Source organism: Odontesthes bonariensis, chromosome 6, assembly GCF_027942865.1.
Source record: "Odontesthes bonariensis isolate fOdoBon6 chromosome 6, fOdoBon6.hap1, whole genome shotgun sequence".
Lineage (NCBI taxonomy): Eukaryota > Metazoa > Chordata > Actinopteri > Atheriniformes > Atherinopsidae > Odontesthes > Odontesthes bonariensis.
In genome coordinates this window covers 27,621,594-27,637,787 of record NC_134511.1, presented here as the reverse complement: position 1 = coordinate 27,637,787, position 16,194 = coordinate 27,621,594, and the positions used below count along the sequence as shown (strand labels likewise).

Here is a 16,194-nt window from a genome sequence, read left to right as displayed (position 1 = left end):
CCTGCAGTCCACAGGTCATTGCTTCGGATCCAAATGATGAATGTGGTTATGTTTGTGAGAAAATAACAGAGGATATAAAAACAGATGAGTTGTAGTTTTCACTTTGGTAGCGTCTGCCCTTCCCTGGAGGCAAATGCCAATTTAGGAAACCCTCCTCTCTCATTTTCTGTCAAAGTTATTTCGGCTATATATGAGAAGAGTCTGTGGGGAATTCATCTGTTGAGCCACGCAACAAATTCTGCCTCCAGCCAGACTGAGCTTCTTCCCCTCAGCCCACACTGTCACAGAAGATCTTTGTGGAATATAAATCCTTGAAAAAGTCTAAGAAAAGTGGCTGATTTCTGAAAGCCTTGCCTGCTTGCAACAATCACAGCTTTACGTTTTACTGCTCATTTCTCCAAGCAAATCTGCTCCAGTTCTGTCGAGTTGGATGAATTCTGCTGGTGTCTGAGGTCTGATTTTGACTAGACTATTCCAATTAAATAGTTCCCCTGAAATAGCCTGAAGGATTTTTTTTAGAGTCTTTGTACCTCTGAACCATGAACCCAGTCAGAACTTTCTGGAAGACTGAAACAGGGTTTGGGTAAGAATCTTTCTGCATTTTAAACCGTCCACTTTCCCAGGCTCCGCTGATGGGGAAAGCAGTCCCAGAGCATGATGTTGCCACCACCATGTGTCACTGTGATTTGCACCACATGCAGTATTTTCCCCGATGGCCCACAAGTTACATTTATGTTTCATCTGACCAGATTACCTTCTTCCACATGTTTGGAGAGTCCCCTAGATGCTTTATTTTTCTTTCCTTTCTTTTGTTTTCCAAAAGCAACGGCTGTTTTTCTTCATGTATGAAGACCATCTTTTGTAGCGTTTATCTGCTTAAATTCTTCATTCCCTGCCGTGAAGCTTTGGAATACTTTCAAGCTTATGTTTTGCTTTTTTTTTTAGTTATTTTTATTTTTTTTAAACCTCTCCAGTTGATGCTCTCAGAAGGTAATTGGCAGCATCAGATCTTAACCCAATATGACCTGGAGCAACATCTGCATCATTTTGCCTTTCAAGCCTGGAGCATCCAGGCATCTGCCTCTCAAATGGTTTTTATTTATTTTCTATTTTCTTCAAAGCCTTAGAAATAAAATGTGGACAGTTTTAAGTTTTTCTGAAAACCCCTCAGATTTTATAAGGATATTTTAGACATAGCCTTAGGTTTAAATTGGATCATTTCCAGCATTCCCCAGCAGAGAGACAGCTTTCATTATTAGTTTGCAACAAAGTTGAGGTGGGATTTTCCTACTTTATTTGTATTGGACTATATTGAACCTAAACTGTTATTTGACGAATCTGAAAAGAAAAGGGAAAAAAAACTAACTTAAATGTCTTCAAGAGCCAACAGAAAAACCTTAAAACTCTGTGATGAGGCTGGTGCTGATGTGGAAGAACCAATGAGAGAAACATAAAGTCAGTGGGATCATCTCTATCCTACACTGATATCTTCTTTACGAGGCATTTTACCATGAAAATATTATATTTTAACTTATAAAACAGTAGGGCGTAGAGGGAACATTTAGTGTCTGTGTTGGTCCTAAAATATGACCGCATCTCCCCTGTTTTGGCACAGTTTACCAAACTCCATCTCTTTAGATAAATAAAGAAAAATGTCTCTGTGGATTCAGGTAGATGTAACGTGTGTAGGAGTACCTCCTGAGAAATTATGAGCAGAAAAGATCAGCATCTAGTGTTGCTCAGAAGGAGGTGCAGAACGAAGAGACTAACTCTGTCTTTATGTGCAGATGCTAACATGATGGATTGAGGCCTCACACTACATATCTGTGGCTGTGTTTACAGAATCCAAGTTAACCATTGTTAAACACTGTGGGACACTAACATGGAACCACTTCTGGTGTTCTTGTCTAAGTAGCACTGGACTCTCCAAACCCTGCTCTGCTCCGGTTTGTGGTCGATGACAGTGTAGGCTTGAGGCATCTGAAGAAAAATGTCAGTTTCTCAACGACCTCCAAGCGCGTTTGTGCATTTTTCCAGCAGCAGACTTGTTGCACATGTTACCATGGAAACCCTTTGATACCTTTGGCCCTTAAAGAATAAAACAGTAGCGGCGCAGGGGGTCTCGGTGTTTAGCATTAACAAGGTGATTCACTGTAAAAATGTTTGTGCCGTCTGGACAAGATTTACAAGCAGCACATATAGAGCTGTGGTTACTGAACACAGAGGGGGGAGAGGGTCTGTGATTCCACGTTATGTAACACAGGAAATGCAGTCATTAGACAGACGTTTACATCCCATCAGATGGCAGAAGTTCACGTGCAAGAAAAGGAAAACACGTGGAACACGTGGTTCCTTATGACCACGTGTCATAGGGAAAGCTTTTTTAAATCTCAGTTTTCTACATGTTGTATTTTCTTCTCTTTACATGAAAAAGCAACACATTATTATTATTATTATTATTATTTATGTTTTTCTTAAATATTTCCCGTTTTTTAATCCAGTTACTTGACATGTTTCTCAACATTCTTCCCACAGAACCTTGACATTCACGTGGAGGATGTGCGCATACGAGCCATCCTGTCGTCGTACCGAAAGCGCATCCCTGTAACTGAGGGCTACGTAGAGGTGAAGGATGGTGGCAAATGGAAGCAGATCTGTAACTCAGAGTGGACCCAGTTTAACAGCAGAGTCCTCTGTGGCATGTTTGGATTCCCTGGGGAGAGGAAGTACAACGCCAGAGTCTACAAGTGAGTATGGTGGGCCCTTAAGAAGCTCCACATGAAGAAAATTCATGGTGTTGGTGCATCCAACATTTAAATGCTGTGACTCGGTGGCTGTTCTGTTGGGGCAGTTGACAGATGTTATTCCCCCTGTTGTGTTTCTTTAACACAAATTGGTAATTGCATGTTAATCATACACCCAGCTGGTCTCACATTCCTTAACAGGTACCCTCACACTATCATAACAACACGTTATAGCTCTGAAAGCTCCTAAAACATGAATTGTACTTATTTTCTACAATAACTTTGTATTTGTGGGAATCGCATCAACCAAAATTACTCGTATTTGAGCTGTGAAAATTAAACTATCACAGGATTTGTTGTTTTCTCACAAAAGAGTAGTGATTTCAGTATGTTTTTAAATCCAGTGTTTGCAAAGAAACAGAAGTAAGCTTAAAAGCAGGGTAAAGTTTATGGAGTTATTTAAAGGGACACTGTGTAATTTCTTCCTCCATCTAGTGGTGCAATTTTATTTTGCAAAGTCGAATCAATTTGCTCTCTAGCGCCTCGCGTTTTCAAATGTGCGTTGCAACTTGTTGAACTACGGCAGGCGGTATGTGTCAAGATTCTCTTTTTCGCTTTTTTGGCGACGAGGATCCCTTCTCCTGTGGCGTGGCATAACTATGGTCTTCCATTGCGAACAAAAGTGCAGGCCGTTCAGGCTGGTTTATACCAGAGAATGTCTAATGGCGTAGACTGGCTCTGTTTATACCTGCGTGCAAACGTGACGTCAAAATGACGTCATTTCCGCTTGCAGGCCTGACGTTGGGGAAAACGCGATTCGAAGTGCTTTATGTCCCTCTCGGCACTTCGTCGTTTTTCATAGACCGGAAGGACATGGCAGCCTCCATAGAGCTTGCCCGCTCTATGTAGATACAGACAAGTGATTCTTCGCTCAGGAGGATAAGTGAGATTGTTGACAGAGATAATTTTACACCAATGAGGACTAATTTATGAATGAATATGTTAATTTGAGCTAATAAATGACTTAATATATTACATGGTGTCCCTTTAAGAATGTTTACTTTAAAAAAAAAAAATTAAAAATTAACAATGTTCACAAAAGTATAACAGATTACAATTTGAATGCTCATGAATAAACTGAATTAATAAACTTTGACTCCATCTATAGCAATATAAGTTCTTCAAAATAAAAAAAACTTGGAAAATTTCATGTGAATTAAATGAAGAGTACAGTGATGGATATCCTTATAAATACCACTGCTATTACTCTCCTTTTTCTGCAGAAAAAAGTGGGTATTCATTATAATTACTTATGAGCAAGACTCAGTCCATTATTACCATGTGAACATCGTTCAACTAAAGGGACATTTCATAAAGCTATGATGTTCATATATAATGTATAGGAATTTCAAGCTAAGTGTACACAATGTGTATTATGTCTTATTTGAATTCTTTAAACAAAAATTTCCTCAACCAATACTGTCACATCTTATAACAGTTGAGGTAAAACCTACAATGATGGTAAGATGCATTTTGGCTCAATAGTCTGTATCAAACACGTCAGTCAACTCCGCTGTTCGTGTCTTGAGATGAAACGGGCTCTGGGTGCCGGCAGGTGATGGGAGCCAGCACATTTATGATGTTTCTGGAGAACTTTACCTTCATTTTGCAAACTTAAAGCAAGAAATTTAGCAACAAATCAAAAAGCAATTTTGCAAAACTTAGTTAAATGACTGCTTATTCCCTGGTACAGATTTGCTGTATTTCATGTTGAATTACATGCATCTTCCTATTCTTGAAAAATTAGAATATTATATTCTTACATGCATCAATTGATTGTTTTCCAACATCCTCACAATGACCAAATTGCATTTTTCTACTTTGTGTTTTTACTTTGAGATACTGATAAGTTTAAATTGGGGGAAAAAAATAAAAAATCTGGTAACAGTTTGAAACTTCAGCATACGGACCAATAAGTTTTCAGTCCATACAGTTTCAGTCGTGCAAATTCCAAATGCAGAAAATACAACTCAGTTGACCTATCATGGGTCTGAATGTCTGATCCCTGAGGGTTTCCTGCTTTACCGTGTTGGTAATCCATCTATTCTGAGCAGCCGGACCTTGTGAGAAGGCAGATAAGCTTATCATTTCACCTAACATGTAAACTCTCCTGAGGCATAACAAGTTCTGTAACATACCCCACTGTGTGCTGGGTTACTATTCCAATATGAAGCTCATACTAAAAGCATGACTCTTCATAGTCACCTTCCCAGGGCCCTAACCCCAATTAGCCTGCTTTGCTTGCTTGAGATTAAGTGTATTTTTTCACTACCCAATAATCATGTAAGTGGCATGTAGTCTGGAGTTATATCATGCCTTTGAAAGTTTAAACTTTGCTCCGTAAGGTGCTTTTTTTTTTTTTTATGTGGCGGGCCTGCAAGACTGTAAGGAGCACGATGACTCCATATGTCGGTCTTTGTTACTGGATGACAAATGTCTCAAAGCCTAATATTCAAATTCAGCCAAAGTTTGTTATAATTTAAGATGATAACCAGGTGTGGAGTACATACTTGATATCACAGGTCCTTGAACAGTGAATCCCCTACCTGGCTCTTGTCTGTCCAACTTTGATGGATTCCACAAAGCTGACATAATGTTGGAGCAACTGCTGAGGGATCTAAATCTTGCTTATATAAGTAAGCTCACAGCCTACAAGCCACACGTTAATCATGGCCTACCATAAAACTTCCAGGACTAAAGATAACTTTGAATTTTCTTTTGCCTTGGCTGGAAAGCTTCTGCTTTAGGTAACCACAGCAGAGCTCGGCTGCTCCCTAACTTTCCATCTACGTGTCAGCCTGCTCCTGCAGTGAAACGTGCAGTGTGCTTTTACAGGCTGCCATTATGAAACGGAGCCAGGAGCTGCAACTGTTTCATAATCCTGACTTTCATAACTGTCCATTCTCTGGCTCTTTTCTAGATTCCACCTCAGTTCACAAGATTTACATAAAAATTTCTTTATGAAACACGCAAGTGAAGAATTCATAGTTTGGTGTCATTTAACATTTTAAGTTTAACATTTCAGCATTTTAATTGGTAACAATATTTGTGTCTTAAACAGCAGCAAATGTATTAATCACTGATGCTGAAATCTTTATTCAGTTAACTTCACATTGTGTCTCCTTAATAAAATAGAGTAATTTAGACTAAGAGAAAAAATAGCATTTCTTTGTTTAAATGCATCTTCCTCTACTTTGTCTGCAAAAAAAAAAAAAAAAAAAAACCTGAAAAAGTTTCAGACATCCAGAAAATTGTTTTCACAGCAGTGAAAAAAGCCACCCTGGTTCAGTTTGATACGGATGGGTAGGAACTCAAAGGCTGCAAATATTCTTGCTTTTGATTTTTGCATTCATGTGTTTGTGATAATGCCACATGTGTAATGTGTTGTTGGAGTGTCAATTGTGCACTTCCTCTTACATCACAATCATGTGAAGAAAACATGCGATATGCAGGTGACCAGTGGGGGCAGCACTGGGGAAAATGTGACGGGAAGTTTTACAGGTTTATTAAATACCATCTACAATGCTAGAGCTGTTGCTTTTTCTGCCGTGATTGTAACGTTGACCAAACGCTAACCTCCACTGTCTCAATTTTCAATGTTTACATCCTACTAATTCAAAAGTTCTTTGCATACTTCAGGTTCTCTGCTGTGCCCCCCAGATTATTCCTCTGGTAACAGAGGTAGTGCACAGGAAAGTAAGCTGAGGAGTAGGATGAAATTAGTATGATCAATCTTGTTTAACTAATTTCTCTACATTCGTCCTTTGTGTGGTTCGAGTTCCCAAATTCTAATTCCAATAATGGATCTTTGCAGTATCAAACATAGCTGGAGTTCAGCTGAGGCTTTCAGCTACAGTAAACAGTGACACACAAAGAGACTTATTGGATGTTTTTCAGAGGTTTGATGAGTTGAGTGGTTAATGATGAAAAATTGTGACAAATAGAATGAAGATCCCCTTTATTTCCTCATCAACAGCAAATTGTGATGGAAAGTTGGTTATGAATAGTAACATTCAAGTTGATTAAAGTCTGGGAAAGAGAACTTCAGAATACTGTAACAGGATAAAAGGATTTTGGAGAAATGTCAACTTTCGCCGCCTCGGGACAGCTTCTTTTATTCTATTAGCGCTCCGCGTGGGCAGCACTCGCATTCATCACAATTGTGTTCAAATTAAATTTGAGGACATAGCAGAGTCAGTCCTCAGGCTTCAAACATTACTCCTGAATGGTTTCCAGTCTGCAGCACCACCCTCGCCAGCTCGCAAATAAAAAAACAAATGCAGCCTACCCTGTTTAAATCTGCTACACCTCAGATATGGCACATGAAGACAGAACATGACGCTCTGTAAATGAGGATCATTAAATACATATTATAGGCTCATTAATAAATGGAGAGGAGGAGATTAGCACCCCAGTAGGCTTGAAAACGGTTACCCTTACCCCAGTATGTAAAAGCTCAAATGGAACTCCATTGGTATTGTTTGTACAATATGCAAATATCTTTGCAACTGTCAGTTTTATAGTGTATAATGAATCCTTGACTGAGAGTTCAGCTAAGTATATAATATCCATTTTACTTTTTGTAAGTTACTTTTTCACGTGTAAAAGTGTAGATTATTGCAGCTTTTATTCAGGTAAATAAAAGCTTTATTAATCTCCTTTTCTCCTCCTTCTGTCCAGAATGTTTGCTCGCAGGAGGAAGCCGTCATACTGGGACTTCTCTGTCAACTGCACTGGTAACGAAGCCCACTTGTCCAACTGTAAACTGGGTCAGGCCATATCCAGTGAGAAGTCCAATGAGACCTGTGCTGAGGGGTTACCTGTGGTAGTGAGCTGTGTGCCCGGAAGAGCATTCGCCCCGACGCCTATGACGGGATTTAGGAAGGCCTTCAGACAAGAGGTAATAAACACATTTTCTCAGTATAATGAATCAGCACTGTAACAGTTAGTGGGCACTGAATGAATGGTGTGAGAAAAGTGAAATGATAAACAAAACTCTCTTGAAGAGAGCCGATGGATGAAATATTTTGCTTGGACTTCAAGCCAACAGAGAAGGAGTCTCTGTCAGTTAATGAAGTTCAGCTGTGGCCGAACTTCATTAGCCGCTTAACAATGCAAATGTCTTTATTCAGAATGAATTATCATCATCCCGTTTTGTCAGGGATGACATGAAGCAGTCAAATTCTTGGAGGAGGAGAGCAAAGCAAAGCCATTGTCAGATAGCATTTAGTTTTCTCAGAGGTCCTGCAGAACAGGGTGTACATACAGTACAGCTGCATCGTTAAAGAAACCGTTTGCTCTCCAGTAGTTGAGGCTGAGTTGTATTTCTTAAATTCCTTATTCTTTACCAAGTCTTAAAAATCCAGGATGAATAATCTGCAGCTGAGGACATTGTCATCACTCACAATATAAAAGACTATATTGTGAGTGATGTCTATAACCAGACAAAGCTAAAAAAAAAAGGGTTATGCGCGTTTTAATGTTTAGTAGAGACTTTTCTTCAGCAAACTGGTCACGATTCCGTCATAGTTCCCTGATTTCCTTGCACTGTCATTATCCCAGAAGTGAGTCCCAGCGAGAGTGTGCATGTTATTCACTGTGATAATTTTAAAAGCAGAAGTTTTTGCGCCATAAGAAACAACAGACCCGACTCTACTTCTCAAGTCTCTTCAAGAAAATGTGTATATGGTTATGAGGGGAAGTTGACCCTCAGCTTCAGATCAGTGGATGCGGTTTGATTTTCTTGCTCAGCAATAGGGCTGAGCAATTTTATCGATACTGCGATATATATATCGATATTTCGTTTCCCGATAAAGTATAGATTTTTCAGCCGCGAGTATCGTTTTTTTTTTTTTTTTTTTTTTTTTTTGTTTGTTTTTGGGGGTTTGTGTTGTGTATTGTTTCGTGAGATTTGTTCACGCTACAGCCCTAGTCAGCAACGCAGTCGGGAAAAGGTTTGTTTTTTTCCGCTACATTTAATGAACAGCAGTTCTATGAATAAGGCCTAGTATGACGCTGGCTTTGAAGGATGACTGAAGCAGAAAGTCAAGTTTGTTCCCACACTAAAAGGGCATGAGTCTGAACCTCAAGCACTGTGAAACCTGTTTTGTGTTGGCTGTAGGCGTATGAATGCATTTTAGTTCAAACATGTGTACAATTGAGTAAAAAGGCAGATAAGGGGCCAACGGTACTTTGTGGTAATACAGTTGTACACAGGGCAACCGAAAGTATCGATTTGTTGCTCACACACTGAGTTGCTCACACAATTGCACCTCGCATTTACCTACCCCTATGTACTTCAAATGTGGTGTACAGAGAAAAGCCATTAGCATCTTCAAGTAACAATGAAGTAAGCATATTTATCTTGTCTAGATCCTGGCTGCCAGTGTTTGCAGGTAACGATCATATTAACCAAACAGAGACTGGCTGTAATCTTTGGAGTAGTGGATCATCGCACTGCTTACTCCGATATTTTAGTTCCAATTCTGGCTCTAACATGTATGCATGCTTTAACACGATTTGAGAGTTTGTCATGCACGGAAATGCAGAGTGTTTTTCTCAATGTTTCTTCTTTGTTTATGAGTTGTCATAGCTTCCTGGCTGACAACTAAAGTAGTGTGTGTTCACCAACGTCCCTCTCTGCAAACTTTCAGGAATTCGATCAGTCAGAAGGTGGTTTCGCCAGATCCTCTCAGGACTAAACAGGACATCAGTTCATCATAAAAAAAAGCGTGCTTTCATCCAATACTTTAAAAACTGTCTTCGTATTTGTTGGCTCTGCTGTACGTGGCACGTTATCGCTACCTGTAATATGACGCCTGAAGAGCAAAAACAAAACCGCATATTTTAAGCATTTTGTTTATTAGATACACAACATATGAGTTGTTTGTCATTATGAGTGAAAATTTAACCATCTTCCACATCTGTCCACCATGTGTGGACAAAGTATTTGTAGACAGATTTCGGGCTTCATCTTTGTGGCGACTTTACTGTTAATGTTCCTCACTACATCATTCAGACATGATAAGGTCATTACAAAAAGAACGAGCAGATGGAGTTTGTATGTGATTGATGCAGCAAACAGGAAGTTAGTAAGAAAATAGATGAGAGCTTTATGGTCCTGATTAGCTGCAGGGTTTTCTTATTTTCCGATCTTTGATTCCAACTGACACGATTGGAGTATGGCTTCCATAGCATTTTACGGAAAAGAAAACATCCTACTTTAATAAGATGATAATATCATGTATTTATTTCAACTCCATGATGAAAGGTATAAAAAAATCTAAGTAAAACCTTGTGAATCCATTCCTGAGAGGAAAATGTTGAAGTGCCTGACATCAGCTCAGTTATGTGCATGTGCCTCAGTAGGAGCTCACCCCTGCAGCCCTGCTGCTTCAACATCTGGTGGAAAACCTGAAACCAGATGAGCGGAGGCTGTTAGAGCATTATTACTGCCCATAGTTTTTGGAATATTCAGCAGCTAAGTGTGGGTGTACTGCTCTGGTTTCCATGCTTTTGGTCATGTAATGTGCACCTACAAAATTACTGTATTTCCATTTGAATCAGGAGCTATGACCAGAACGGTTTTTGACCAGAAGTGCTTTGATTTGTGTGTCCCGTACGTAAAATTTTTCATTGTGTAAGCGTTTACTTGAGCCTCTGCCAGCTCCAAAGCAGCTGTTCTGTCTCCAGAACCGACCTCTGACCTCACATGTGGGTAAATGAGGGAGATTCGCTCCGTCTCTAAATTTCAGGAGTCATGAAACTTCAAGCACAGTTAATACCAATAATTACTGCACCGCAGTGCTGACACGGACTCATATCTGTGTGACTTCATCTGTTCTCCCTCAGTATGTGAGGTTCGAGCTTGCATGCTCTCTGTCACGTTCCACAGCTGAGTGCCGAGCTGGGAGTGGCCTGCCTGGCAGCATGTTCCAAATCTTCCAGCATATCCAGCAGGCCCCACTCAAGGAAATATTATAAAACAAGATATTAAGTATTTTCTTAAAAAGAAAAAGCCACATCCTTTTGCATTGTAGGTGCAGAAAAGAAGATATTAATGACAATAAACTGAGGCAAGAAAGCATGGAAATGATAGAATTTTATATATATATATATTTAGATAGGATTATATGGACATTGCCATATAAAAGTTCCTGTTCGCTTGGCTATGTTACTTACGTGAGTGGTGCTAACTTTACAAGTTTGTTTGTTCTGCATTTGCAAATAGATAACAAGTTACCATTTAATTTTTACTTTTATTGGACTCTTAAGAACTCTCAGCACTTACCTGTTTTGTGAAATTTCAGCTTTTCTAAAGTACCTTTTATCTTCATTGCCAAGTTTAGTTATTTTGAAAGGGCATGTAGGAGACTAAAGGACATTTAGTTATTTTTGTAGGACATGCATCAGAAACATGGAGATTTTAAGATGGAGCCATGTACCAGCTCTATGAAACAACAACTAATTATGCTAGAATAATTGCAAGAACAAGTGTGTGTGTGTGTGTGTGTGTGTGTGTACGTGTGTGTACAAGAAGAAAAAACTCAATAGGAATAATAATAATTTTTTATATATAATTGTTATTATTATAAATAATATATTATATTGTTAATGAATAATAAGAACAATAACAGCAGTGTGTGTGTGTGTGTGTGTGTTTGTGTTAACAAACAAAAACCATTAACAGATATAGCAAGTGGGGCAATGAAACCATAAACACACACACAGAGGGCTCTAGAAAAAGGGAAAGAATGTCCTCACAGCCTGCCTGGAAAAGGGCTCCTGCATGTGTCACAGGACATCCTGCCGAATTGTAGAACACAGCATATTAAACTGGAGCCATGAGTGTTGGGGAGGTCCTTTAAATGCCAAGGCTAAAGGCTGGTGGCATAAATGGACAGGGATTGTAAAGGTGAAGGCAGGGTCACAAGATCTTGCTTTGTTTAAGGGTCCTCAATGAAATCTGGCACAATATATGTATTAAGCTTTGTCCCTGTTAAATAAATAAAATGAATTCATGTTTTTATTGCTAATGTTCTATTGTTATTTTAACTGTGTCTTGTAAGATGACATTGAGTGCTTTGAAAGGTGTCTCTACATAAAATGCATTATTATTATTATTATTATTATTAGTATTATTATAATTATTATTATTGTTGTAGTAGTAGCTATAGCAGCAGCAGAAGTAAAACGGCAAGCATTTAGCAGTAATGGCAGTAGCATTTTAGCATTAGCAGTAGTGGTAGAATTTTTGATAATGTTTTAAAACCTAACAATCAAAACAACTTTACATAATGTCACCTGAAAACAAAAAGTTAAAGAACTTTAGTGAAATTATTACCTTAAATACCTCACGTTAGCCTCCGTTACCAAGCTTTCAGTTAGGTCCCTAAATCTCTTACATTTTTAACATTGACATTTCATGCAAACCGAATGTAAAAAACGTCTAAAATGCTGTGATTTCATTAACTTACCAGTAATTGTTCTTGACGAGCAATTGAGATCAACGGAGCTCCGTCCCTTGTTTGGAACTATTGGCGTCTCCATAACCCGGAAGTGTCGTCCACCCTTTTTTTTTTTTTTCCAATGGGAGTGTCGAAACTCTGTATTACTCTATAGCTCTGATCTTGTGCAACAGGGAAGCTGCACTTCCTTGTTGTGATATATCGACAGCATTAATACTCAAATTCAGACACAACATGCCACAGCTATAACACAAACCGTATGAGTAGCACTATATTCTTTTATATCACACACCAGCAGGCATAGGGCACGAAGTAGGGTTTAAATGTCTTGCCCAAATACACTTCAAAAGATGAAGAATGAACCACCAACCTTCCAGCTGGAAGAATACTGTACCTCCATGGCCTTGAATTGTTGTCAGTCCTGCTGCTTATGATGGATCTGTGTGACAGACTAGAACAAGAGGAGCCTGAATTCTGATAACTTAAGATTTCCGCTAAAACAACACCAATTAGTCAAAAAATGATGACCAATTACAGGTAACCAGGGGAATGATGCTGATTACCTTATGTCAGTGGCCCAAATCAAGCTCTGGGATATATTAGCTGTTGGGTGGACAGTTGATCAGTTTTTAATTTGTTGGAAAGAAGCGAAATAGTAGATGAAGACCTGAGCTTCTCTGATTAGGATGAAGTTCTTATCTGAGTACCTCTGAAGTTATATTTATTCTTCAAAGGTCCATTTAGGCACTTGTGGTAGTGGAAAAGGTTGGAATGCTGGCTTCCTCTGCAACGACATCAACTGTGTGTTGTGATACCTCCATTTTTCAGTGACTTTTTTTTTTTTAACAGTAGCCTTTTGTGTTGGTTCTGACCATCTGAAAGATCCTTCATTTTATAATGTGTATCAGATCACCATCATCCCTGCTGACCTGAGAACTTTCAGGGCTGTACATCTACCATCTCTCTCACTCATTATTCTAATGCATTTCTGATATTTCTATCTTCTGGTTCAGTTGTAAGTGAATTAAACAGATAAACCATATTTCACAGAGGAAGGTTTTGAAGGTTCACATGCATCGCATTTTTAAATGTTTCTAGTATGGTAAGGAGGTGAACAATGAGTGTAAAAGCAGATTCTAGAGTCCACACACAGACATTTGGCTTCATCTTTTTATTACTAATAGCAGATATAGGTGTGCAATTAATGTCTTTACTTTTAAAATAAAATACTTCCAGATTATCTTAACAGTTAGTGGGAGAAGTGCATGTTTTATAAACCTGTAGCCACCCAGTCTGCTGCCTCAGCACAGAGAAGGAAAAGATGAATTTCCAGAGTTTTGGCTGTGTCTTCTATTTTTGAGAGGGTAACCATAATATGTGGTTTTCTTCTTTGAGAGTTTGGACATTTTAGCTTCTACGGTGACTCCTCCTCACGTTGTCTCCGTCTCATCTCCAGCAACCCTTGGTTCGTCTCCGTGGCGGGACCATTGTAGGCGAGGGCCGAGTGGAGGTTTTAAAAAATGGAGAATGGGGCACCATCTGTGATGACAACTGGAACCTGCTGTCTGCCACTGTGGTGTGTCGAGAGCTGGGCTTCGGTACAGCAAAGGAGGCTCTGTCTGGAGGTCGGCTTGGACAAGGTATACCCTCTATGTAAAGTATTTGTGATAGATTTTTACTTCTACTCATTTATTTGGTTTTTGTCCCCAGCTTTTTAATCTTATTCAAAGTGCTGCTCCGTCCTCAGCTGCCTGCCAGAGAGAATTACATTAGGAAACGTGAGCTAAGAAAAAAACCAAATAAACACCCACACTAATTACAAAGTAGACCTCAAACTATCCCATGATGGTGAGCTCAAAATGACAGTTTTTATTGCTGGAACTACAGCCCCTCTGGGTTTCCTACATGGTACAGGATAACAGGTTAGGACTAAGTAAAACCACACGTCACAGACATTTCAGAAAGTAATTCTAGCCTTTAAACTGCCGTCCTCATATCTTGTCTATGTTACCAGAGAGTCATGACCTCACAGATCTGATGGAAAGTGACTGCTACTTAAGGTTGTACTAAAGCTCTATTTACTTTGTCACTTTGGGCCAGTTAAACTCGCCGTCACCACAACACTGACTTTACAACATCACACAGTTATTATGGCAGTGTGTTAGTATGCTTGTATCTTTCAACTTCATTCATCCACAGATGAACTTTTAGTACTGGTTCTCCTTTTAGCTTTGTTTACAACATTACCAGCAATGAAGAACAAATCAGACTTTCTTGCTGCTAAAACTCCCCCCACAGGTCCTGAACTTTATCTGCTGTTGTTTGGTACTGAGAAGAAAGTGGAAGGAAGTTAGATTAACTCTGTCTGACCACATTACTACAGGGTTGTGAGTGTTTTTTATTTGTGTCTCAGGGCATAACTGCTGTGAGACAGAGATTGTTTTATTTCTCTAGCCCCTTTCACACTGAGACCCGCTACCTTAGCGGGTCCAAATTGCCACTTCGACCCGCGTCGAGCAATGTGAAAGCTTGGCGTATTAGGTGACCCGTGTCGCCTGAAGCCGAGTTCAGGGGGCGTTGCCTATAGGCAGAGCGTCACACGAAACACATAAAATGCTGGGCGTGTACAATGACGTAGGCACAAGACATGCGTCGGAGGTAGGGTTAAATACAGAGTGGCTTCCTCCCCAGATGGCGTGGCACATGTCAAAATATGACCAGTCCAATCGCCCTTTGCCACTCCTGCCGTTGTGGTCATAAACCGCATGGAACTTTTTCCTCATGGCTTTCAGTTTGTTGGTCACCTGCGCCTTGCTGCGTGGGAAACCGTGCTCTCCCATCTTTCTCGCCAGCCCTTCCAGCAGAGGTCCATCTTTCACCGTCCCCGAAATGTGGCGGTAAATAACGTCCTCTGCTCGGAGGCTGAGGAGCTCGCGGACCTCCTTGTCTCCCCAGTTGGCCTTCTTCAAAAACGTCTCGAACTTGAAGTAAAACAGAGTAAAACTTGTCCTCACCTGTCGCTGTTGTTCTGAATCAGCTGTCCATTCTGTCTTTTAAACTCCTCACGTCACGTCACGCCCACGTCCGACCCGCGTCAATTGCTTTCACACCAAACTCGGCTCGGCAAAAAGACTAGGGTCTGACGCGGGTCGAAAGGTGAGTCGAGTTGACACGCCAGCCCGGGTCGTCAGTGTGAAAGGAACAGCGGACACGCTAAATTCGCAAATTAAACGCGGGTTATTCCTCAGTCTGTGACAAGAAAGCAGCTGAATCTGAAGCCCCTTTCACACTAAGTTCTGCCTCCTCGTTCATTCTTCAGCTCCCAAAATGAATGCCTGAGTTTGAATGTTGAGTTTACAAACCGCAGCAACTATTCCTGAGGCACAACTCGACGTTAACAATTGTTGTGGCTATCAAATCGGAGACAGAAACATGGAAATAAAAGTTATGGAAATACTCGACCAGCCAGAAAAGTTCAGTTCTGCAAGCACCAAGGTAATCCGGTAATCTCAAAGGAACTTTCTTTTGAGCTGGGATTCTTCCTCAAAAACTCTTAAGCTCCTCATTCCTGCGGTTGAAACGTAGGGGGTCAAGGAAAAGACCTCCTTGTTTGTGGAAAAAGTTCCTACGGTGGAAAGGCAGCTTAAGAGCAGTTTTTTTTGTAACGGCTTATATAAGTGTTGGCTCAAATATGCTGACACTGGGCTACGGGTTTTAGGGTGAGCTCTGTGAGGACCCTCTTTTATTTCCTGTGAAGCCCTTCAGTCCCAGCAGTCTCATTTTATGGTCACTATAGGATGTACCAACAAAGTTATGATGCTGGCTGCATGGAGCGCTTTACAACATTCCTAGTTTTGAAGTTAGACTGTACTGGACTGGATCCAGCCAAAAAGGCACCACTGATTTGTTTCTGAATCATACAC

The 16,194-nt window shown here is 40.0% G+C and overlaps 1 protein-coding gene across 1 annotated transcript in view; it reads left to right on the top strand.

The window, feature by feature from the left end:
- The window catches only part of loxl2b (lysyl oxidase-like 2b), a 49,897-nt gene that overhangs the window by 22,166 nt on the left and 11,537 nt on the right, over positions 1-16,194 (top strand). The window contains exons 4-6 of the mRNA XM_075468193.1: positions 2,536-2,747; positions 7,485-7,704; positions 13,728-13,911. Of these exons, the coding sequence (XP_075324308.1) occupies positions 2,536-2,747; positions 7,485-7,704; positions 13,728-13,911 (616 nt within the window). The remainder of the gene's footprint in view (positions 1-2,535; positions 2,748-7,484; positions 7,705-13,727; positions 13,912-16,194) is intronic.